The 23,201-nt window shown below is 33.7% G+C and overlaps 2 protein-coding genes across 2 annotated transcripts; one reads left to right on the forward strand and one right to left on the reverse strand.

Moving 5' to 3' along the window:
• The first annotated feature begins 7,285 nt into the window (after nucleotides 1-7,285).
• Nucleotides 7,286-9,619, forward strand: LOC130622033 (uncharacterized). Its single transcript, XM_057437427.1, has 2 exons — nucleotides 7,286-7,605; nucleotides 9,303-9,619. Exons 1-2 carry the CDS (start codon nucleotides 7,542-7,544, stop codon nucleotides 9,557-9,559), a joined length of 321 nt encoding a protein of 106 aa, XP_057293410.1. The 5' UTR covers nucleotides 7,286-7,541; the 3' UTR covers nucleotides 9,560-9,619.
• A 2,073-nt stretch (nucleotides 9,620-11,692) lies between these two features.
• On the reverse strand, nucleotides 11,693-22,604 carry LOC130622343 (uncharacterized). The gene is made up of 2 exons (XM_057437800.1): nucleotides 21,569-22,604; nucleotides 11,693-12,942 (listed from the first exon to the last, which is right to left on the reverse strand). Exon 2 carries the CDS (start codon nucleotides 12,932-12,934, stop codon nucleotides 12,236-12,238), a length of 699 nt encoding a protein of 232 aa, XP_057293783.1. The 5' UTR covers nucleotides 12,935-12,942; nucleotides 21,569-22,604; the 3' UTR covers nucleotides 11,693-12,235.
• Nucleotides 22,605-23,201: the final 597 nt, after the last annotated feature.

Genomic DNA, 23,201 nt, shown 5'->3' on the forward strand with positions numbered 1-23,201 from the left:
AACGGATTTCTGCTTGTCGCCCAGTGATTTAGGACAAGTAAAACTGTATTGCACATCGAGTGGAACGCATAAAGTGCTGCGCCCTTTCAGGCACAAAGTTTTAACAAAAAATAAATTTCCAATAGACTTTAATTAAAGCACAAACAACACAAAGATATAATTTAAACAAAGATAGTCTTTCAGCGTTTTTTTAATCTGCTGAAAAAGTTCCTGTAAAAGTTTCAACACGGCTACGGTGAACCCTTAAACTCCTTCTACAAGTTGCTAGATAGCTAATTTTGTGTGCAAAAGTAGCTAGATAGCTAATTTTGTGAAAATGATTTATGCTTCACTTCTCATACATAAACTAGTTACCCAGCATTTTGAATTTTTCCACTGTCATAAAAATGTCTTTTTCCTTACGCATGGTGACCACTGAACAAATGAACAAATAACTAAGGGCGTATTTCTGCGCAGAAGGTTTCAGCATCATAAGAATCAGCATTCAAAACTAAAAAGAAAGGAAAGAGGACTTCTCGTTGTCATTTTTTATAAGACATTTAGTCTTCTTAGTTTCGTCTATTAAGTTTGATGTTCTTAAGTATCCTTTTTTCGGTGTGCAAATTATCACTTTTTTTAATGATATGTAAGAAAATAACCAACATTAATGAGATTAATATCATTATACCATAGTATACGATTGTAATTGAAAATTTTTTTAACGATTAACTTGCTTTGTTGCTTAGGCTGCTCTATTTTCGTACCGTAAAAATTTCTGGGCGAAATAAGTGAAAGCCAAGGGTATTACTTAAAACATAGACCATTTTAGCGCCATGTAAAGCATGGGCGCTTGGAAGTTGTTAACGCAATTAGTCAGTATCCGTACGGCAGGAAACCCAGCGTAGTTACTTTTTCCCACCTTAACTATTCCGATTTCCCAGTTGCAAGTAAAATTATACTGAATCTCCTGGCAACAGGAAGACAGCCATGCATGCATAATTATGATTAAAAAATTCGAAGTCACCACGAAGTGAGTGTGCTCTGAAAGATGGATAATATTTTGTGTTTATTTTAAAAATTCTAACAATATATAACAATAACAATATTATATTGGAAATTGGATTACATTGGCCAAAAAAATGGCATAATTTTTATTCGATACAAAGTGAAAAGTTTTTGGCTTCTTTTTAATTGAGTAGAAGCTGAGGCTTAGGAATAATGGTTATAGTGTTTATGGCCAATAAATCGTACAAACTATGGCTTACAATTACGTGAAAATAACTCAATGTTTTGTACAGTAGTAGTATATAGTCTATGATGAAATATACTTACATAAATACACATTGTCAGTGAATGGATTGGTATAGCTACATGTCTTAACTTAAGACTAAAAGTATAGGTACTTCCAACAGCTAACTCGCAAAATCTTACTAAAAAGAATTTTAATGCTACAAAGCAGGCATCCTTTAAAGGTAAGGAACATCCAGGCTAAACTCTAAAAGTGTACTAGCACCAGCCTTTGCAATTTGCCTTCCTTCTTTTTCTTTGTTATATGTTTTATTTGTGGAATTTGAAATTCCCAGTTATGGGGCGATACTTGAAGTGGCATTAAGCTCGTTTACAACGACAAAACATTTTTGCGAGAGCTGAAGACTTTGTGAGTTTGATCTCCACATCATAAGGTTGTTGTCTAGTAAGGAAAACCAAAGAAAATATACTTTATTCCAAGAATGTCTTTTCTAAATTTTGAGGGATACCTACATAAGTTCCTATTTTAGATCATTTTTATCACAAATCTTGCTGACCTTTTAACCATAATTGCTAGCTAACGATAAACATATTAAACAGCTTAGAGAGCAAAGCCATGTGTGATACACGCTCTTTTTATAAGAAAACAGTCCGTAAGGCTTTTTCTTTTTAAATAAGAGAAAATTAAGAAACATAAGGGCTCAAAATTTCAAAATTTTAAGAGCTCCAGGCTAAACTAAGTGCTTAATTTTCTTAACAAAAAACCGTGTAGAATACCAGCAAGACAGCATTTGTACAAATATTTGCCGTAAAATGCCAATTTTAATATTCAAATGCCATTTAGCACGTATCGGTAGCTTCTTATAGCATGATTTGATCCAAAAAATATATATTTTATGTAAGATTTTGGTCAAAATTCGTTGAGACAAGACAGCTCATTTCGGAGTTCGTCATCACAAGTAATTGTGTAGTCAATTTTTGTATTAGATTCACCCATTTTAAATTTGTAAATGTTCAGAGTGGGGTTTAGGACTTAAAATGTGTTAATTGTTGCTGACGTCAGCATGATCATCTTTTACGATTTTCGGGCCCCGACGTGATTATTTCGGTGTGCGGGCGTGCTAGGGAATGTGACTAGCAACTGTTCAACGCAGTCTGCCGGCTTACGCATGTGCAAAAATTACAAGATTTGCAGCCTGCCCACTACAGAGCATTGACTGTTTGAAAAATAAGGAAACTATCCTCGTCTCAATATTTCTGCCATGATTTGTGATTAATGAAGTTAAAAATATTCATTGGTACAAAATAACCAATAGCAATATTGTTTTTGTTGCTAATGACAACCAATCAAGTTTTAGTATTTTTATAGTAGCATAATTTATGCTTTAAACTGACAAAATTTCAGTGTGCATTCACTTATTGTGATTCTGAATAAGTGAAGAAACATCAAGGCTTACTAATACAGCGTATCCTTATTTTAACACTTGGGAACACTTTTCTAGAACAAAACACAAAGATCTCAAGCACTTACAAGCAATTTTACACATTTGAAGTTGTTGTGAGTTTCGATAAAAAGTGAAATATTTTCGATTTTTTCCGAAAATTAAACACTGCTATTAGCATCACCATAATTGTCATCACAAGTATCGGCGTTTCTTACCAACATCACTTTCATCTTTGTCGCCACACTCGCTCCTGGAGTTGATGTGTTTTTATCTGTACCTTCTTTTTTAAACACAACCTTAAACCTTATTTTCTGAAAAAATATATGAAACCCTCGAATCCGCTAAAGTTTGTTGTCGCGAAAATTTCTCAAACCAATTATTTGCGAAACGCTTTCCTATAAGCAAATACCTTGGAAAAAAATGACAAACCTTTTTTCTACACAACTTTTCAAATATAAAACCCAGTTATGCCACATAAGTAAATCAAAATTTGTTCGTTCTTCTACCACCGAATATTTTTTCCGGAAATTTATAATTCAAAATTAACTTATAAAACCCCTCAGAAAAACTGTGTCCGGGTGGGGTGATTCTTCAGGATTAGCTACATTCAACGTGAAAATTTGCAATATGATGTTTTCGCAAAACTTATTTTCGCTAAATTCATTGGAAAGTGGCAATTCGCGATATTAAAGCCAAATGGCAAATTTGCAAAGTATTTTCTATAACAAAAATATGTCAAAAAAATAGAAAAAAAATACTTTACTTTCTGCTACAGCTGGAATATCAAAGTAATATAATAATCTGCATTTCTTTATCCCATACATTTTTAGAGAAAAACTTGTCGAAAAAAAGGATAAAAAATTAAAAAATTTGAAAAAATGCAATTTCGTAGGGTAAAATTTACAGCATAACCTGTTATTAGCGGTAGCTTTTCCTGATTATAATTTTTCTTTTGTCATCTTTTCTCATATTATATACCTCTGTTTTTATTGATTTCAGGCAGCATAAGTTTTTTTGACAGTTAGCATTTTTAGAAATAAAAATATGTTTTCTGTTCTGTACACGGTATGTTTTACCAGGTTTATTTTTTATTTGCTCATAGCTTTCAGATCATGACCTTTTTGCATTGTTACAGGTCCATGTTGTATATTTTGATGTACGGTGGTACGATATATTTCGGAAGAGATTTGTTTCGACTGTAATAACATTGTTAATTTTTATTTTTCATTCACATTCCTCCGCTTGTCTGAACTTTGTTATTTCGTCGTATTTTGTAAACCCAAACGGAAAAAATATAAACAGTTAAAGTAAATAAACAATATTTCGTCCTGAAAAAGGTAGCGGAAATAACTTGATAATCAACAATGTGAATTGAAACGGATTCTAACATTCCCTTAATAAGTTTCAATTCTTTTTTTTTTTATTTCTACGTTATAAACATCGCAAGCTGTATAAATGAAACAGGCAAAAGGAAGGAAAATGATTTAAATTAGCAACTTACTTAGAAAAAATATCTATACACTTAAGCATAACAACAATAACAACAAACTCAAGCCCATGCCGCTTAACCTAGCCTTTTCTATATATTGTTGGAAAGACTGGTGCTGAACTGGAAATGTAAAACAAAATATAAGGAAAGAATTCTGGTGTCTAGATATCATTTAACAGATTATTGAACAAATCATTCAACATGTCGAAGCACATTTACATTTTCTTCCTTGTTTTGATGACTCTCAATGTTGTTGTAAGTTATTTGTTTTCTTTTGTTTCAATTTTTATTATTTACTTTGAGTTCTTTATAAACTCTCCTTGTTTATAATATTATTGAATGTATTTGTTTGTTATTACTACTTTTTGTTAGACATCTATCTACTTTGGTGGCATACCTCATCCAGGCAAACGAAGCAGTGTTAAAGAAGTAATGACGTTGAAACGAAATGCACATGCAAAAGTTGCGCATGGTGAGTATATTATCCTGAGTTGGAATTTCCTTTTCTTTTTGCAGTCCCCTGATTAGCCATCATTAAGTTTAACTACACAGTTTTAAGTAGAAGGGTAATTTATTACATCACTGAGCATCAAATCCTAAAGCTAAATCTTTAGATCATGGCTAGCGTCAGAGCAAAGTGGAGGGAAAATGTGATTATTGAAAAGAAAACCCACAATAATAAAGTCAAATAGATTGTGGTAATACCTAATAAATCTTTATCTAGCTCATGTGGAGGAAGAAGCAGATTGTCATAACACAAAACATGGATGTTGTCCAAATGGAGTAACATCAGCGCAAGGTCCAGATTATTTTGGATGTGCACAATTCGCCGCCCCGTAAGTTCCTTTAGGTGCTTCGTATTTTTTGATAAAACTTTGTGAGCATTTTTTAACAAAATTGAATGGCTGCCCTAAAATGTGTAAATTAACTATTGATTTATTTATTTTTTTTTTACTTTTTTTAGATAAACGCAAGACGAATATAATAAAGCATGTAATTAATTTGTGGCAGAGAATAAAAATAAATATTTGTACTACAACTTTCCATTTGCTTTCTTTCACTCAAAACTGCATTTTTTCCCAATTACACAAAAGATGTCAAGAAACGTGTTAACACTATTGCAACTTGGCATTAAGTGCCTGCGGGCTATAAATCTCTTTATGCTTAAGTACCACGGGGACACGGGGCGATAGCAAAAAATTTAATTTTGTAACAAAAATTTTCCAAAGATTTTTCCCTGTAGTAATATGTAGGATTGCATTTTTTTTCTATAATTTTTTAATTTTTTTATTTTGATTGTGATTCCGTCATTTTTCTAAAATTCGTACTTCAAGTCTTGTATGAACGTTTTTATCAAGTAGTAGGAGAAATACTGAAATTAGCCCCTTTTCGTTAGGGACGACGGTAGGGAAAATTATTTGCCCACAAATAAATTTTGCCCAGCCTTATTCACTTTTTGCGACAATTTTTTCTCTGAAAATGTATGAGATTAAAAAAATGTATCTTATTATAGTACTTTGACATTCTAGCTCCCTTTTCCCGCCCCTTAAAATGTCTTAGTTAAAGCATGATTTTTTTATAATGTATGATATTTTTGTTGCTAGCTGTAGCTAGCCGGTCCACAGCTATGTATTTATAAGTATAGTCGTTAGCCCGTGGAAAAATCCACAGGTTCGCCCGTCCTTTTTATACCGCATTGCGTGCTTCTCGCTACTTGCGCAGCTTAGCTACCATTTTGCGTGACAGACGGACAGGCGTATACGGGTATTATAATATAGACTAGCCGGGAAACCCGGCGTCGAAACGCCGGGTTAAGCCACAAGTAAAGGTGTGATCAGGCATTGAACACTCTGTGGAGCGCTTAATAAGAGCTGTAAACTGTCCCGCAGATCAGGTGGAGCGCTTTAGTACAGGTATACAGTATGTCGTTAATCATTTGAAGCGCATACAACGTTATAGTGTGCGACTGTAACATATTTTTCAAAAAATAACTTTCCCGCAACGATAACTGATATAAAAACAGAGTTTACGGCGTTGTGAATGGTGTTCCACGCGCGAGCGGTCAAAACAAAGTGGATAAAAATATATCGCATTTGATATTCGTGCACATTTTAAAAATTTCGTGTTTCTGTTACGGGAGGCGGCTTTCGCGGACACACAGACAGAATACGGCTATTATTAAAGAGATGGTTAGAGAGAAAAATGAAGTGCTGCAGGTGCGCTTCTTATTAGGTTTCTTTATTGAATAGTGCGTCGATTTTGTGCTGAAGAAACATCTGCACGTCACTTGACCAGATTTTTTTGTAAAAAGTGGAAAGGAAAAACCTTGTCATCACAAAATATTTAGAACATGCGGATTAAACGTTTTCGTAAAAAGTGGAAAGGAAAAACCTTGTCATCACAAAATATTTAGAACATGCGGATTAAACGTTTTCGAAGTAATTTGTCTACAGTGTGACTGGTTCATCAACAAAATGTTTGACTTTCTGAAATTTTGGCTACTTTAGTATTGTTATAACCGAAGAAAGGTCAATCAATATATTTATGAAAACGGATAGTAGCTTCACACACTCGACGAGGTTCGCATTACTATTTTCGAATTATTAGTATTTTTCCAAGAATCATTTTTTTCGCTTGGCAATATGCTGGAATTGCGTGTGCTAATTAAATAACAGTTTAAAATTGTTGTTGTTGTTGTTTTTTTGTTTTTTTTGGAGACGATAGAAAGATCTACGCCCCACCTCTTTTTTTAAATAAATAGCTACATATTAGTGATAAGAACACAAGATTAAGATTAAGACAATAAAAAGGAGGATATGGTATAAAACGAAAAAAATTAAGGTACGTACAAAACAACCCTTATGTTTTAAAATATGGGCGTGAACTTTTTTTGTAAAATGTTTTAGGATCAGAGAGAATAACAAGGTTCTTTAATTAAGTTTTATCCAATGTTGTTTTTAATAATTTAGAACTAGAAATAAAATCGAGTCCTCAATTTTTTAGTAAAAGAAAAACACCACATTTACGTTTGTTTTTATTTTCAAAACTAATGAAAAGACGGATAACTCCAATATCTTGCAAATAAAAAAACCCATGATATTATAGCTGTACCCTTCCATGTTTTTACTGCTCGCATACTGAAATATATTAGGCTACATCCTTTTTTTGATCTACGAGGGAGTGTTATTTAAAGTGGCAAATTGCAATTGTGTTTTTGAGAAAGACGTCTAGCAGGGCATTTTTGTTTCGCTAATGAAGGTGTATATAAGTAAAGCGAAATAGAAGATATAAAAATAACGACAATTTTAAAGGAGAAAGCTGATCCCTTCAGTTCTCACGACATATTGGTTGGGATCTTACTTATAGAAGAGAATTTCAGGATGAATAGGAAGCTGATTGAATGCACTTTGGCGTTGGTAATCATTCTCTGTATGATTTCAGAAAGTAAGCATACCATTATAGCTACTTCGTTTATCAAAAGAACAAATAGAATCTTAAAAAGCTGCAAGAAAAACTCAATTCCCTTTTCAATTATATTCTACATTTTCTTTTTGATTTTTGTTTGTTTGTTTTTGTTAAACTTACGCAAAATTTAAGCATGATTACAGAAGTGATAAAAATAGGGAGTTAAACAAAACGGTTTGGAAAGAATAAAAAAATTATTGTAAGAATAGAATACTAAAGAGAATGAAATTTATGTTTTAAAGAAGCAAAGAAAAACAGGAGAAACAAAGAAAAATATAATTTTAACCCTGGATTCTTAAAATCTTGTGTTCTTTTATATTTGGAAGATGTTTTTTAAATAAGATTTATGATTTACTTTGATCGGACGTTCAAAAACGTCTTCACATTTGTAATTCGTGATGACAACAAACTTTTGACGAAGCCATGAAAATGGGGAATATGGTCTTAGTTATAAATGAAATTGCAAGTTATGACAAAGATTGTGAATGTATTTTAAGAAGGAGTAACCACGTTGCTTATTTTAACCTTTTTCCATAATTTTTGTTCGTTATTTACTCAAAGTTATTACGGCCAATAATCTAAACATTTGAAAAGTAGCTCCAGTGAGAAGTCAACGTATAAACCGTTTGTATCATATTTCCATAGATATATTTGAAATTCAAGAAGGAGATCCAGTTAATCGTTCTTTTATGCCCCCATGATTGAATAAATAGAGAAGTTCGAAACAAGTAAATTAAAAGTTGAAGAACTCGCAATAAAATTCTGTAACTTGAAAGAGAATATAAATAACCATAAATACTCAAAGAAAAATAATAATAATGATAGTGATAAAACGAAAATAATAGTTATATAAAAGAAAAAGAAAAATATATTTAATCTGCGATAGAAGAACTAATTTTTACATTCTTTTGTCTCTTAAAAACACGCAACTGATGGGAGTTTGAAAATTTTTTTGCATGATTAATGGTAACAAAAAATTGTAATGTGCTATGAAAAAAATTACAAAAAGCTCGAAATATACCAAATAGAAACCAATTTCAGGGTGGGCATGTGAGAGAAAGAGCTGAATTTTCTGGTTCTTTTATAAAAAAAGACAAATTTTAATCTATCTACCACATTCCATCAATTTTTAAAATTACTGTACGTTAAAATATATTTTCTTTTTCAGTTTGGGATCACTTTTTATGAGAAAAAAACAATTTAGAAACACGAGTCTGATAGCTGACTCGTTATTGAAAAAAGAGAGGTTTTTAAGTGAAATCATGCTCAGATTTACTCCGCATCAAATTTAAAAAAAATTAAATTTAAGTTACTAGGTAAAAATGTTAAAATAGCATAAAATTAACTAAAATGGCATAAAATGTTACAAAAGTTATTTTAAGAGCATAAAATAGAGCATAAAATTTCTCGTTTTTTTTTTTATTTTGAGGAAAGCAGGAAAATGATTTATGTCTCTCTTTTATTTTTACCATTTTTAATAACCAGGTCACTTCTTGATATTTCACTATTTTTTAATTGAGATTTTAATAATCCCTTAGAGATTCACTCTATTTTTCATAATACTAAGTTTGTGTTAGAAATTTATCATCTATGGCCGTAGATAAAACCACAGGCCACTGACTGCTTGCCCCTAAATTATGCCTAATTTTTCAACGTGTGCCATTTTTTAATTTCAGGCGAACCATTTCCAGCGTATCTACTTAAGATGAGCAAAAACTACAAAGCACCAAAAGGAGACGAAATGAAACGTTACTTGAATTATCCTTTAAAAGATTATTTCAGTCTTTTTGATTCTGATAACGAAGATCAAGACACTTTGAGGCAGCGTCAAGTTTTAGAGCCAGGTTATGGGTTGAGCAAAGAGATGTTAGAAGTATTAAAGGGTAGAAAAAAGGAAATAGAAGATTACATGTTCGAGCTATTGGATATATAAAATATATAGAGTATTACTTTCGTAATTTCGCAAAAAATATGAAGTAGAAACAAAAATTAATTTGACAAGGTTTTTTCTTTTGTTGTTCTACTACTTAATCGGAGAAACTTCTGAATTTTAGGAAGTTTTTTAATTAAACTTTGTCTAGTGAAACTTTAAGAATGACCATTCGCAAAGTTATCCTTATTGAAGATTTCCTCTATTGCAGCATAACTTCTCTTTGTTTGAATAATTTATGCAGACTCCATCTATTTTGCACAAAAAATGTTTTCCCGAAGATTATTATTTGTTACAATGTAGTACTTGGTCAGAGTGGGAAAACTACTTGTACTAAAATCGATGTTTACATGAGCTATATGTATTTTGTGGATCGTAATAAATTCGGAAAATTTACATGTTAACTGGCCATTATCCTTTATTTTGAAGTGAAGAAAAAAAAAAGCAGATATTAAAAAAATAAAACCAGAGATGGATGTTTTTTTTCTTCATATATGTAATCAATGTTATGAAACATACTGGAGTACATACTTGCACATTTACTGGGAAAATAACCCCTTTCCAGCCTGTGGCGGAGTCACTTGACTTCGAATTGATTTGTTGTCTCACTTTACCCAGAAAATTAGCGGAAAAATTATAGACGAGTGGTAGTGATAGCTTTTTTATCATATAATCAGAGCATAAATCATCGCGATGCTTACAAAAGAGCGGAACGGAAAGTTAGCCGGAATATTTTTTTCTTCCAATTTAAATATTCAAAATTTTTATGCCGTGATACAGCGTTTACCAGAAGTTTATCTTATGGATATAAAATTTTGCAATGTGAACTGTGCAATTTATGTGTTATAAAACGTATTTGTTATGTGTCAATTAAAAAAAGAATCATTTTTCAACACGATTGGTGGGGTTTGGGGGGGAGGGTTGGTACTTTTTTGCCTTTATCTCCTCTCCAGAGTTGCAAAATTGGATGGGGCTTTTAGTACAGGTATTCTGTAGCGCTTACAGCTTTGTTAGACAGGTATTGAAGACCTCCATAAAGCAGTCCCAGACAAATATTACAATTTACACTTTAGAAAAAAAGTGACTTTTCTTTTTATTCACTCCACGACTTTTTTTTGACCAGAGCTATAATATTAAAAAGGTATTTCTAACCCATACCCTGTTATTTATTAACACTTTTCCCATTAAATCCAGTAAGGGGGGGGGGGGGGGGGGGGAACAATCCAAGTGAAAGCCGGTTTAGTGAAAAACAAGCCATAACTAAATTTAGGAATTTCTTAGTTCCAACCACTCCAAAGCGGACACCTATCTAAAGTAGAAGCGGACAAAATATTTGTCCTTTTTATATGACATCACGTGCGCCTCGCTACTTATGGTACGGACGGAATACGACTTTAATGAAGGAGATATATTTCATCGCTTTGATATTTACTTTCCGTGATTGATTGATTGATTGATTGATTGATTGATTGATTGATTTAATTTATTTTCCGTAAATCAATATATAAAGGGATGCGAGCCAGGAACAGGTCCCCCATGTTCGCAGACATTATGCTCAGCGGTGTAATCAAGGAAAATGATTTTTTATTATATATAGCGGTGTACAGGTCTCCAGGGGTTCTTTTCAGAATAGAGGTGCAGATGCAAAGCCCTTCAGCTCTGGGCAAGTTATCATAAAAAACCCTGAATATATTATAAACGCATTGCAAAAAAGGTTTCAAAATATATTACACAGAGAATTCCTGAATTTTTTCTACATGATTGCTACTTTTTTATCTGATTTTTCATAAATGAACGAAATATTTCTTCTGTTTTCCGTATTTTTGGTTTACGAATTTGAAAGTTCTTTTTCTCATTACCAACAAGAACAATAAAAATCGCACATTACATCAACTGGAATTTGTTGCACTGAAGCTACCATAAAATTGAAAAAGCAGGTGCAACAAGTTAGATTTATAACTTTCCTTTCTTTTACATGTTTGTTTGCGTCCTCTTTTCTCTTCTCTTCCTTGAGAGAATAAATTTTGAACGTCGTTTAATTTCCAATTTCGATCTGCACATTTTGCGTCAAAAAGCCTAACACACTAAACCAGACAGATAAATAGTTTTCAAAAAATGTCTTCTTGGAAACACGCAAGTAGGTAAAATACTTTTTAATCTGGAGGTAATACGCGGAGCTTGACTAAAAGTCATAAGTGGACAACTGACTAACTTTTTGAAAATGTTTCTTAGTAAGAAATATTTACGCTCGCAAAATGGGCTTCGCTTGCACTCATTCAGTCTCTGGCTTACCTCTGCAATAATTATTGCTGAGGTAAGCCAGAGACCGAATTTAATGGCCTATTTTTGGTATGTGCAAAGTCATTTCTGGTCGCTATGACGTCATCACATTAATTATTTTCACTTTTTGGAATAAGTTTATATCAATACTTTTCACAAATGTTTCAAGTTTCGTCAGTTAAGCATAAATAGTTCGGAATTTGTCGCGAACGGGAACTTTACGCCCTTCCACCCATACGTGCCAAAATGTCCAGGTATAATCAATTTTTTTTAAAAAAAAACAATGGAGATGGTGACAGCGAAAAGCAATAAATAAACGTGATGCTTTTTTGTGTTCCAGTTGTTAAAGCATTTACATTTTTTTATTTTACTTTACATGTTGCTTCAGGCTGCTTATTATTAATTCTGCCCGTCCTTGAAATATTTTTCATATCCAGCTATCATATCTTTTTGCAACCTTCCAATAACCTTCGGAACCAACCGAGCCAATACAAACTCAATATTTGTTTGAGGTAGACATCCGTTATAGTTATTATTAGATAAAGAAAAAACACGACAACTGCTTTCAGGATTCTTGTCATCCGGAATTACAACAAAAAAATTCCCACCGTTTGTAGCTCTAACCATACCATCATCGCCAGTTGGTTTTAATTTATGCCAAGCATTTTTTTGCACTATAAGATAGGCCTTTTCCCCAAACCATTCCACTTCTTTATTTGGTGCGGTAAACAAAACAAAACTTCGATCGCGCAAAGGCCACGGAGTTTTCGTTTTGAGAAACAACACATAGCCTCCATTATTGGGATATCTTTCAAGGATCTCTGTATTAGCGAAAGCTGAGTCCCATTTTTTACGTAGTTCATGGTGATCAGCATTAAGCATTTTCATAAACATTGCTGCAGACATCGGCATGTTATAGGTGAACAGTATCTTTATAGGAACTTCATCACTTGGCATGGTTTTAATCCAAAAACCTCCATCACTGGTATTTTGGATTTCTCTCCATCCACCTTGTTCCAGATCATTCTTGTACCACATAGCTCTCTCAAGTTGTTCTTGATAAGATACCGAAGCAAAAGAATTGTCCAGGTCTCCCATTGTCTCACCTAAGATAAAAAAAACTAAAATGGTTATTTGCTATGCAAGAAGCAATAGGGAGAGAAACAATATCGGGAATGTTTTTAAGAATCCATTTTTTGACAGGTGTTAGAACACTAATTTACGACATTTCTCGACGTGATAAGCCTCATTTAGATTATAGTCAAAATAAATTGGCCAAAAGTATTTTAACAATATATTTAAAAACAATCAATAAAAAAAGTTAAAACAGTTAAAAAGTTACACAAGTAGTATATAAATTATTCGCTATAAACACTTACTACAAATATTAAAACAATTCGCCAATGCAAAAGTTCTCTTATGGTATATATACATAAAAACACAAGGAAAAATAATTAAATAACAAAATAGATAATAATTAAAATATTATAAAATATCAAGAGATAAAGGTAATTATTATTCTTACTAGTCGATAACGCCCGTGGAAAAATCCACTTAGGCAGGATAATAGAGAAAAACAACCGTCATTTAAATTTTGCTGACGTCAGCAGAGACATGTCAGAACACAAATTTTTTTTTTCAGAAAATGTGTATGCCTGTTTCCTTCATCGTATAGATCTTGAAACGCTGATCAAGAAAATGTATAGGATCGTGTACTTGTGACAAACGGATGCAGAGATATTAGGGTTTAAAGGTTTTTTATGACATCATTAACCCGTCCATTCCGAAACGGATTCAGTGACTCTGGTTTTGAAAACTTACCCAAATTGGTCCCAGGTAGTTCCTAGTTACCAACGCAGGAAATGACGTCAGTTATTTCCACCCGTTTCCAAGTTATTTAGCCTTAAATTTAAAAGTGCAATGCAATGGCTTCACTAATCTTAATATACTTTCCTTTGACGTCAATGTTGCTCTAACGTTAAAGTTTGCTAATTTACAGAACAAATTTATAGGCGATGTTTTATAGACTTTATCAAAGAAATTTTATCCACTTCGCAAAAGTCACAGACAGAAGCTCCGTATTATTATACAGACTAGTCGATAAGGCCCGTGGAGAAATCCACTTAGGCAGAAGGACAATGGAAAAATAGGTTGTTTTCGATTTTTTGCTGACGTCAACAGTGCAGGTACAAAACAAATTGGCCAAGTATAGTTTATTCGTTGCCTCTACTATGCAGATGTTAAAACGCTGACCAAGAAAATGTATATGATCATATCTTTTTGATAAGCAGTTAATGAGACATAAGGGTTTTAACATTTTCCTGATGTCAGCAATGGCCAGTCAAACTTTTTGTTTTTGTTTAGAAATTTGTATACCTGCTGCCTTCATTGTATAGGTCTTGAAACGCTTATCAAGAAAATGTATAGGATCGCGTATTTTTGACAAACGGTTGCAGAGATATTAGGATTTGAAGGTTTTTCGATGACGTCATCAACCCGTCCATTCCGAAACGGATTCGGGGACCCAGGTTTGGGAAAATTACCCAAATTGGTCCTAGTTGGTCCCTAGTTACCTACGCGGTGAAAAATCATTGACGTCACCACCTCGTTTCCAAGTTATTTGGCCTCAAAGTTTTAGGTGCATTGTAATGGCTTCATTAATTTAATATAGGATATTGACGTTAAAGTAGTGTTATTTTCGTCACGTCGTAACGTCAGAAAATTTAACATATTAGACATGCATTTTTCGGCAACATCAAAGGAAAATGAAGACATCCACTTTGCCTGTCACAGACACACAGACAGACACACCTAGCGTATTATTATAGAGACTAGTCGATAAGGCCCGTGGAAAAATCCACTTAGGCAGGATAACAGAGAAAAACAACCGTCATTAAAATTTTGATGACGTCAGCAGAGACATGTCAGAACACAAAATGTTTTTTTCAGAAATGTGTATGCCTGTTGCCTTCATCGTATAGATCTTGAAACGCTGAGCAAGAAAATGTATAGGATCATGTACTTTTGACAAACGGTTGCAGAGATATTAGGGTTTAAAGGTTTTTTAATGACGTCATCAACCCGTCCATTCCGAAACGGATTCGGGGATCCGGGTTTGGGAAAATTACCCAAATTGATCCTAGGTGGTCCCTAGTTACCCACGCGGTGAAAAAACATTGACGTCACCACCTCGTTTCCAAGTTATTTGGCCTCAAAGTTTTAAGTGTATTGTAATGGCTTCACTAATCTTAATTAACTTTCCTTTGACGTCAATACTATTTTATCGGTAAAGTTTGGTAAATTACAGAACAATTTTATCGGCGATGTTTTATAGAATTTGTTAAAGAAAATTTTAAGAATGTAATCCACTTTGCAAAAGTGACAGACAGACACACGGAATTAGCGTATTATTATAGAGACTAGTCAATAAGGCCCGTGGAAAAATCCACTAAGGCGCAGAAGAACAATGGAAAATTAGGTTGCTTTAGATTTTTTGCTGACGTCAACAGTGCATATACAAAAAGAAAATTGGTGAAATTTAATCATTTGTTGTCTGTAATGTGCAGAGGTTAAAACGCTGATCAAAATAATGTATAGTATCGTATGTTTTTGAAAAGAGCCTAAGGAGATATAGGGTATAAAAATTTTGCTGACGTCAGCAAAGTTCCTACCAAAAGTTCCAAAGAAAAATTTCTTCACAAATTCGTACACCCGTTGCATTCATCGTATAGATCTTGAAGCACTGATTAAGAAAATGTATAGGATCATGTACTTTTGGTAAACGGTTGCAGAGATATTAGGGATTGAAGATTTTTGATGACGTAATTAATCCGTCCATTCCGAAACGGATTCGGGGACCCAGGTTTGGGAAAATTACCCAAATTGGTCCTAGGTGGTCCCTAGTTACCCACGCGGTGAAAAATCATTGACGTCACCACCTCGTTTCCAAGTTATTTGCCCTCAAAGTTTTAGATGCACTGTAATGGCTTCATTATTTTAATATAGGATATTGACGTTAAAGTAATATTATTGACGTCGCGCTGTAACGTCAGAAAATTTGACGTAATAGACATGTATTTTTCGGCAACATCAAAGGAAAATGAACATATCCACTTTGCCTGTTACAGACACACGGAACTGGAGTATTATTATATAGATAGTCTATAAAGCCCGTGGAGAAATCCACTTAGGCAAAAGGTCAATAAAAAGAGAGTTTGTTAGATGTTTTGCTGACGTCAGCAGTGCAGTCCAGATAAAAAAATTCGCGAAATTTGTTTATTCTTAGTCTGTTATGTGTAAAGGTGGAAATGCTGGTTAAAATAATGTACATGAAAATAATGTACATAAAATTTTTTTTAGAAATTTGTATACCTGTTGCCTTCATCGTATAGATCTTGAAACGCTGATCAAGAAAATGTATTGGATCATGCGTCTTTGACAAATGGTTGCAGAGATATTAGAGTTTAAAGGTTTTTCGAAGACGTCATCAACCCGCCCATTCCGAAACGGATTTGGGGACCTAGGTTGGGGAAAATTACCCAAATTAGTCCCTAGTGGTACCTAGTCACCCACGCGGTGAAAAATCATTGACGTCACCACCTTGTTTCCAAGTTATTTGGCCTCAAAGTTTTAAGTGCACTGTAGTGGCTTCATTAATTTAATATAGGATATTGACGTTAAAGTAGCGTTATTGACGTCGCGTCGTAACGTCAGAAAATTTAACATATTAGACATGCATTTTTCGGTTACTTCAAAGGAAAATGAACATATCCACTTTGCCTGTTACAGACACACGGAACTGGCGTATTATTATAGAGATATTACTACTTTACTTCTAGCTCTAACTACCACTTCTTACTTCACTTCTTGGACTCTTCTTTCTCTGAATTACTTTTTTCAAGACATAGGGACCGTTCTTTTGTTGCTGTTTTTTTCGGTGTCAAGGGACACCATTTTTGTAAAGAAAGCCGTTAAATTTATTTCAGCAAATCAAGTTGCTCCATTTTGATCACGTGATGTAAACAAAGTAAACCCGCCAGCAAAATGGACATAATTTTTTCGGAGACTTCAAAGGAAATTTCGGCTACATCAAAGGAAAATGACGATATAAACTTTGCCTGTCACAGACAGACGGACACACTTAGCGTATTATTATATAGACTAGTCGATAAGGCCCGTGGAAAAATCCACTTAGGCAGGATAACAGAGAAAAACAACCATCATTTAAATTTTGCAGACATCAGCAGAGACCTGTGAAAGCCCAAAAAAAATTTTTCAGAAATATGTATACCTGTTGCCTTCATCGTATAGATCTTGAAATGCTGATCAAGAAAATGTATATGATCATGTATCTTTGACAAACGGTTGCAGAGATATCAAGGTTTAAAGGTTTTTTGATGACGTCATCAAACCGTCCATTCCGAAACGGATTTGGGGACCCAGGTTTGGAAAACTTACCCAAATTGGTCCCAGGTTGTCCCTAGTTACCCACGCGGTGAAAAAACATTGACGTCACCACCTCGTTTCCAAGTTATTTGGCCTCAAAGTTTTAAGTGCATTGTAATGGCTTCACTAATCTTAATTAACTTTCCTTTGACGTCAATACTATTTTATCGGTAAAGTTTGGTAAATTACAGAACAATTTGATAGGCGATGTTTTATAGAATTTGTTAAAGAAAATTTTGAAGAATGTAATCCACTTTGCAAAAGTGACAGACAGACACACGGAACTGGCGTATTATTATATAGATGACCAATAATGGACTTTGGTATTCATCTCTAGTATCAGGAACAGTTTTTAATTGTTGTTGAATAATATAGATTTTATCACGTCATTTCCCTGAGCACTTTAACGTGGTAAACCAAACGTTGAAAAGACGTTGGATTTACGTGGGTAGCGAATACAACGTTAAAACAACGTTGAATTTAGGGTTGCGACGTCGTGACCAGAATTCAACGTCGAATCAACGCTAAAAAAACGTCGTTCATCCAACGTTGGGTATTTTTTTTAGACAGCGAAAGCTTTTATTGACGGGCAATGACCGTAATCATCTTTAGCTATTTATTAGTTAAGGAGATAATCAACCAATAAGATCACAGCAATTAAAGTAATTAACTTTTTTTACGGACCTAGTTGAAAGCAACATATTGATTGCTTTCTGTTACGTTTGTCTCGTACCATTTTGTACTTTTTTCTCAATATTTACTTTCTGAACTGCGGGTAACCATAATGGACAGCTTTTTTTCGTCATATTTGGGCAAAGGGTGTTTACTTTGTGTGTTAAAATGTGCGCAATAACATAAAGCAGAAATTACCAGCAGAAAATTTTCTGTTTTATGTTGTGTTCTTCTCCGTTCCTCTCTGCAGAAAATTTTCTTGAAGTGGAAAGCAGGCTGAAATAGCGTCAATACAAATTTACTTACCTTTTCCAATGGCTGCTCACCAACGACTACGAAAATTTACAAATATGGTAAAGACTGAATAAACACATTGCAGTACACATTAAGAATTTGATTAATATTAACCAAACATGCGGTGGATGTGTGTCAACTAATAATTGCATTCAACTTTTTTATTCTTTGGGCTTTATTTTCCACCCTGAAAAATAAGTTTTTACACTCCCTTACCCATTTCAAAGGACTTGATAAACAAGTTTTTATTCTCCACAACATAATAAAATATCATTTTTAATGCAGGTATCCCTTTAACATAAACGTTAATAAATATCTTTACTTGGAAGAAATATATTTCTTTGAGTTTACTAGCCTAGTTAACTAAGCTTTCTTCTTCGAGTTGATATAATGAGTTTCTCTGAAACAAAAGCTTAGACGCAAACAAATGACTCAGCCGAAACCCCGAGTTTAAATTGAACAATGTGACTAAGCGCTTTGAAGGCCATTTTATTTTATCTGTGAGTTGTTTACCAAGCTTGGCCAAATCTGACTCTGGTAAAAACTTTGTAGAGTACTAATGTTTGTTAGGGTGAGTGAAACCACTCACTGGAATATTCGGGATGAAAAGGGCTTTCCCCAATAATAATCACGTGAGCAGAGAACAATAGAATTAGCCAATCAAAAAGCGCGGCCAGGTTTTGGCCGCAGAAAAATCGTTTGAGACCCAGCGTTATTTTTCCCACCTCAACTACTGCGATTTCCCGGTGGTAAAAAAAATTACGCTGGGTCTCCTGGCTATGAGTTTACCTAAGTTTTGATTGTGCTGGTGTGTATTCTTCATCATTAATCACGTTACGCACATTAGCAAGAAAAAGAAAATCTCTTAGGCAGCGTTTTCATGGAGCTCGTAGTGAGTTCAAACCAGTTTGACTTTCACCCTGGTTTAAAATAGCCCTTCTGTTTACATGAACAATTTCGGTACGCCTTGGCGAGTTAATAAAATTCGTCCAATCATTTTTCTAGCTCCAGCGCGTATTTTTAAGATTATTTTCAAGATGGCGACAAGCAAGACATATGCTATGAAAAACTTCTCGTTGCTTATATCCTTTTTTTTAAATTCGCTGGGTTAATTGGTTGCTGTGTTTACGAGAAATGTTGAGTATCTACTATCACTTCGTAGGCAACAGCAACGACACCTGTTTAATGCTGTGAAAGATCACAATGCTGTACTAGGAAAAATGCAGAATTCAAAACATAGGTAGTTTGCTTCTTGCTCCCTGTCCTGTGATTTATCCAGAAAGAAAATTATTTTCTTTACAACTGAAGTTTTTTTATTTAGGGTAAATAAAAGACGAAAAAGAAGAAGATGGATCAACCCAGGACGTACCAATCTTTGGTGTCAAAATTTATACTCTGGAGCGTTGCTGGAACAGGAATGGTGTCAGAACTTAAGAATGGACTACCCTATATTTATGAATTTAGTTGATAAATTCCGTGTAGAAGTTGAACCGGCACACAATTCATTTCTTTCTGCTGAGAAAACAACCGCAATGGTCCTATATTACTTGAAGGATCAAGGCTCGCTACGGATGACATGTAATACATTTGGTGTATCATTAGCCACCCTTTCCAAGTCGTTAAGATCAGTCGATAAGCTTTTCATACAAATATGTACAAAAAGAATATATACAATAAAAAGTCTATTTTTCTTCAGTTCTCATTGGTGTTTGAGGTGGAGACGTAAACGGTTGTTGATATTGTGGTGCGTGATGACCCTGGTTGTAATAAGGATATGGAGGATGAGGAGCTGGTTGTGTTTCAGATTGTAAAAATGCATTGCCCAAAAGTCCTAGGCCCTCCTTTATTCCATTTCCAATAGAATTTATTGATTCGGTCATCGCTTTTATTGCCTGCTCTGTCCCTTCCAGTGACTTTCGCAATAATTTAGTGTTTTGACGTTTTATCTGTAGCTCTTCCTGTGTTAAGTTAACTAACACAATATCTCGTTAATATGCAGATAATTTTTTTCCATGTTTTTGTACTTTCCTTTATCCTCCGGTATTACACGTCCTTCCTCCCGTGCTTCACGTCCTTCCTCCGGTATCACAGGTGCTTCCGACTCCTCATACTCCGAAACGATGTTTTCTTATTAATATTCAGTGAAACTTTACCTTGCGGTATAGCTATCACTGAAGGATAACCACCCCAAATTTCCTTTGAAATGTTGTAATGATCAGCAACAAGTCTTCCCGAACCGGAACGAGTACCTTTGTCTACAGCATGTTTCACCCACGTCTCAGTTCTCTAATTTTGTTTTTTATGCTCCAATTATTACAGCAGCCTCGCAAGTCAACGACGCTCATGTTGATGAGCAAAAAGAACGGAATGTAAAATTTGATGTCATATAAAGTTTGATCGTGTAAAAGCAGCTTTAGAAAAGGCAGATCGTAAATTACTAAATCTTTTCACATTAGTTTGCGCGCGGTTTTACTTTCTCTCTGGGTAAGGTTCTTTGTTGCCGTCGTTTTTAGCTCTGTGCGTAAGGTCACTATCAAAAGAAAACAGGACAGAGGGGAAGGGGCGGTGCATAATACCTCTCCCATGTAATGAAGCAAAAGGATAAGATTTTCCGCAAACCATCGCGCCAGCTGGTCAGCAAACTGCTTTTTAATATACTGGTTTTGGAACAGTCGGAAAATTTTCATTCGCCATATGTAACAGTTCTTTAAAGAAAATCAACTAAAATGTTTTCAGTATTTGAAAATAAAGACATGTGAAAATCAAGCATGATTACACTCATAGCAGCTTTAACTGGACAAAAGCGCCAAGTCTTCGTATCCTTCCACACATACAGTGTCTTGTACTTAGTTCTTACCTTGATAATTTAGCTGCACTCTCCATCGCATGTAATCATTTTAAATTAAAGCTCATTGATCCGCAGAAAGTAAATTACTTACTATGCAAAAATATTCTTCCTCTTATTTCTTATACTCAATAAAAAACTTCCTGTTTATGTTGTTCCTTATTTTTTTTTCTTCCTAAATCAACCATTGGAATACAGCTGTGAAGTTTAATACAACATTCGCAAAGAAAAGAAAAACTTGATAAAATAAATGTTTAAGGAAACAAACAGTCTCTTATAAGCTATTTCTCATATGAAAAAACAAAATTGCTACTGTGAATTAATTTTGATGTATCAAGCAAAAACCTATCAATGTCCGTCCGACACCAATTTGTGAATTTCGTATTAGCCTCCAATACTTCCCAAGTGTAATAATTTTAGACCCGTAAATTAAACACCATTGAAAGCTAACTGACTAAATTACTGAAATGATCTACCTTGTTAGATTGGTCCTCTGTGAAAAAGTAAACAACTTCGGCGCGTATTAGAAACTAGTAAATGATGTAGTCAATCTTTCAAGACATGAAATAAAGCCAAAAATTATATATAATTACGTCATGGATTAATTATACACAAAGAAGTAATTAAAATAGTTTCTGTGGTCACGTACGCTTTCTTCCTTAAAAAACTATATCTTTAATCGCTCAAGGACAAGTTACTTAACTACGATAAATCATATTGACGCCAGTTAGGCGATACGGGGTATTTTTATTGAGTCTGAGTTTAAGCGCAAAAGCAAGTTAAGATTGCTCCACAGACTGAGACAAATGCAACGAGTGGTCAATGAGCCCCGTACGTTAAGTAGAATCAAATTTATGACCATTTTAATATGTGCGCAATTGATATATGAACGAACAATCGCGATGCAATGCTCTGCAGGAGAAGTGGAAATGAAATGGCACAAAAAACAGGGTATGAAAAAGGTCCATTTTACAGGAAAATAGCCTGTACTGAAATTCTCATATCTTCTATTCTAGAATTTTGAAAAACTTCAAATTTTTAGAGAAAATTAGTAAATATTTATACTTTTTATCAAATTCATTAAAATATGAATTATCCCTCAACACTTCAAAAACTAAATTACTAGAAACTTAGGAATCTTATATTAAGCCAGTTTCGCTTTGAATAAGAACTGCTTAAGAAACATATATTTTTTCTTCATATACTGCTATTAAAATTATGCAAACGTTGCATGGGGTAGCACTGATATGACAAGAAAAAAAACCCTGCACATTCAGCAAAAAACACACCAGTAGGATTATATTACGACAGAACAAATGTTCCCATTCTAGACCATTGCTAAAAGAACTTGGTATTCTCAATGCATGTCAGCTAAACATTTTTCAAGTCCGTATTTTCATGTATAAGATTGAAAATTTAATAGCACCAGATATATTCATTACGCTGTTTAAGAAAGTTCAACATAAATATCCAACTAGATTTTTAGGTAACAATTTTCTTCGGCCAAAAATCATATCTAATATAAAAAAAATTTCAATATCAAACCGAGGTCCAAAACAAAAGTATTCCATTTACAAAGCAATTTAGAATTTCATCAGCTGCTACGAAGTTATAAAGAACGAGTTCTTCTGAAAGAACGCTATTTTTAATTTAACGTAATATAAATTTTTAATTGTCAATTTTTATTTGGCAGCTCTTAATGACGGCTATGTGAGGTGTAAGATGATAAGGCTACATATTCTTCCATTTACTCTGGCCATTTAATTCAACGTACCTAATACGCACACATGTATATTATATTATACATCTCACTGTAAAGATTTATGCTTTTATTTGTAATTTTAAAATAGTTGTATGTAATTTTATTGCCAAAAAAATAAATAAAAAAATATGGCAATGACCAAATATAGTAAAAACTGATAAAGATACTAATAAACATTATAAAGTTTTAAAACTTACTGCTTTGATAATTCAATATAAAGGTAATGAATGTGTATGATTTTTTTTCTAAGAATATGACGTGAAGAATGTGTATTTTACAGACCAGATTCGCGAAAACATACGTTGTTCCGACATCATCCCAAAAAAATTAATATATTTTCGTCTATG

Source organism: Hydractinia symbiolongicarpus, chromosome 12 (assembly GCF_029227915.1).
Source record: "Hydractinia symbiolongicarpus strain clone_291-10 chromosome 12, HSymV2.1, whole genome shotgun sequence".
NCBI classification, from domain to species: domain Eukaryota; kingdom Metazoa; phylum Cnidaria; class Hydrozoa; order Anthoathecata; family Hydractiniidae; genus Hydractinia; species Hydractinia symbiolongicarpus.

Bases quoted from the DNA above. Each gene is read 5' to 3' on its own strand.
- LOC130622033 (XM_057437427.1), top strand. From the start codon at position 7,542: ATGAATAGGAAGCTGATTGAATGCACTTTGGCGTTGGTAATCATTCTC. The intron at 7,606-9,302 runs GTAAGCATACCA...TTTTAATTTCAG, and splicing joins TCTCTGTATGATTTCAGAAA to GCGAACCATTTCCAGCGTAT.
- LOC130622343 (XM_057437800.1), bottom strand. From the start codon at position 12,934: ATGGGAGACCTGGACAATTCTTTTGCTTCGGTATCTTATCAAGAACAA.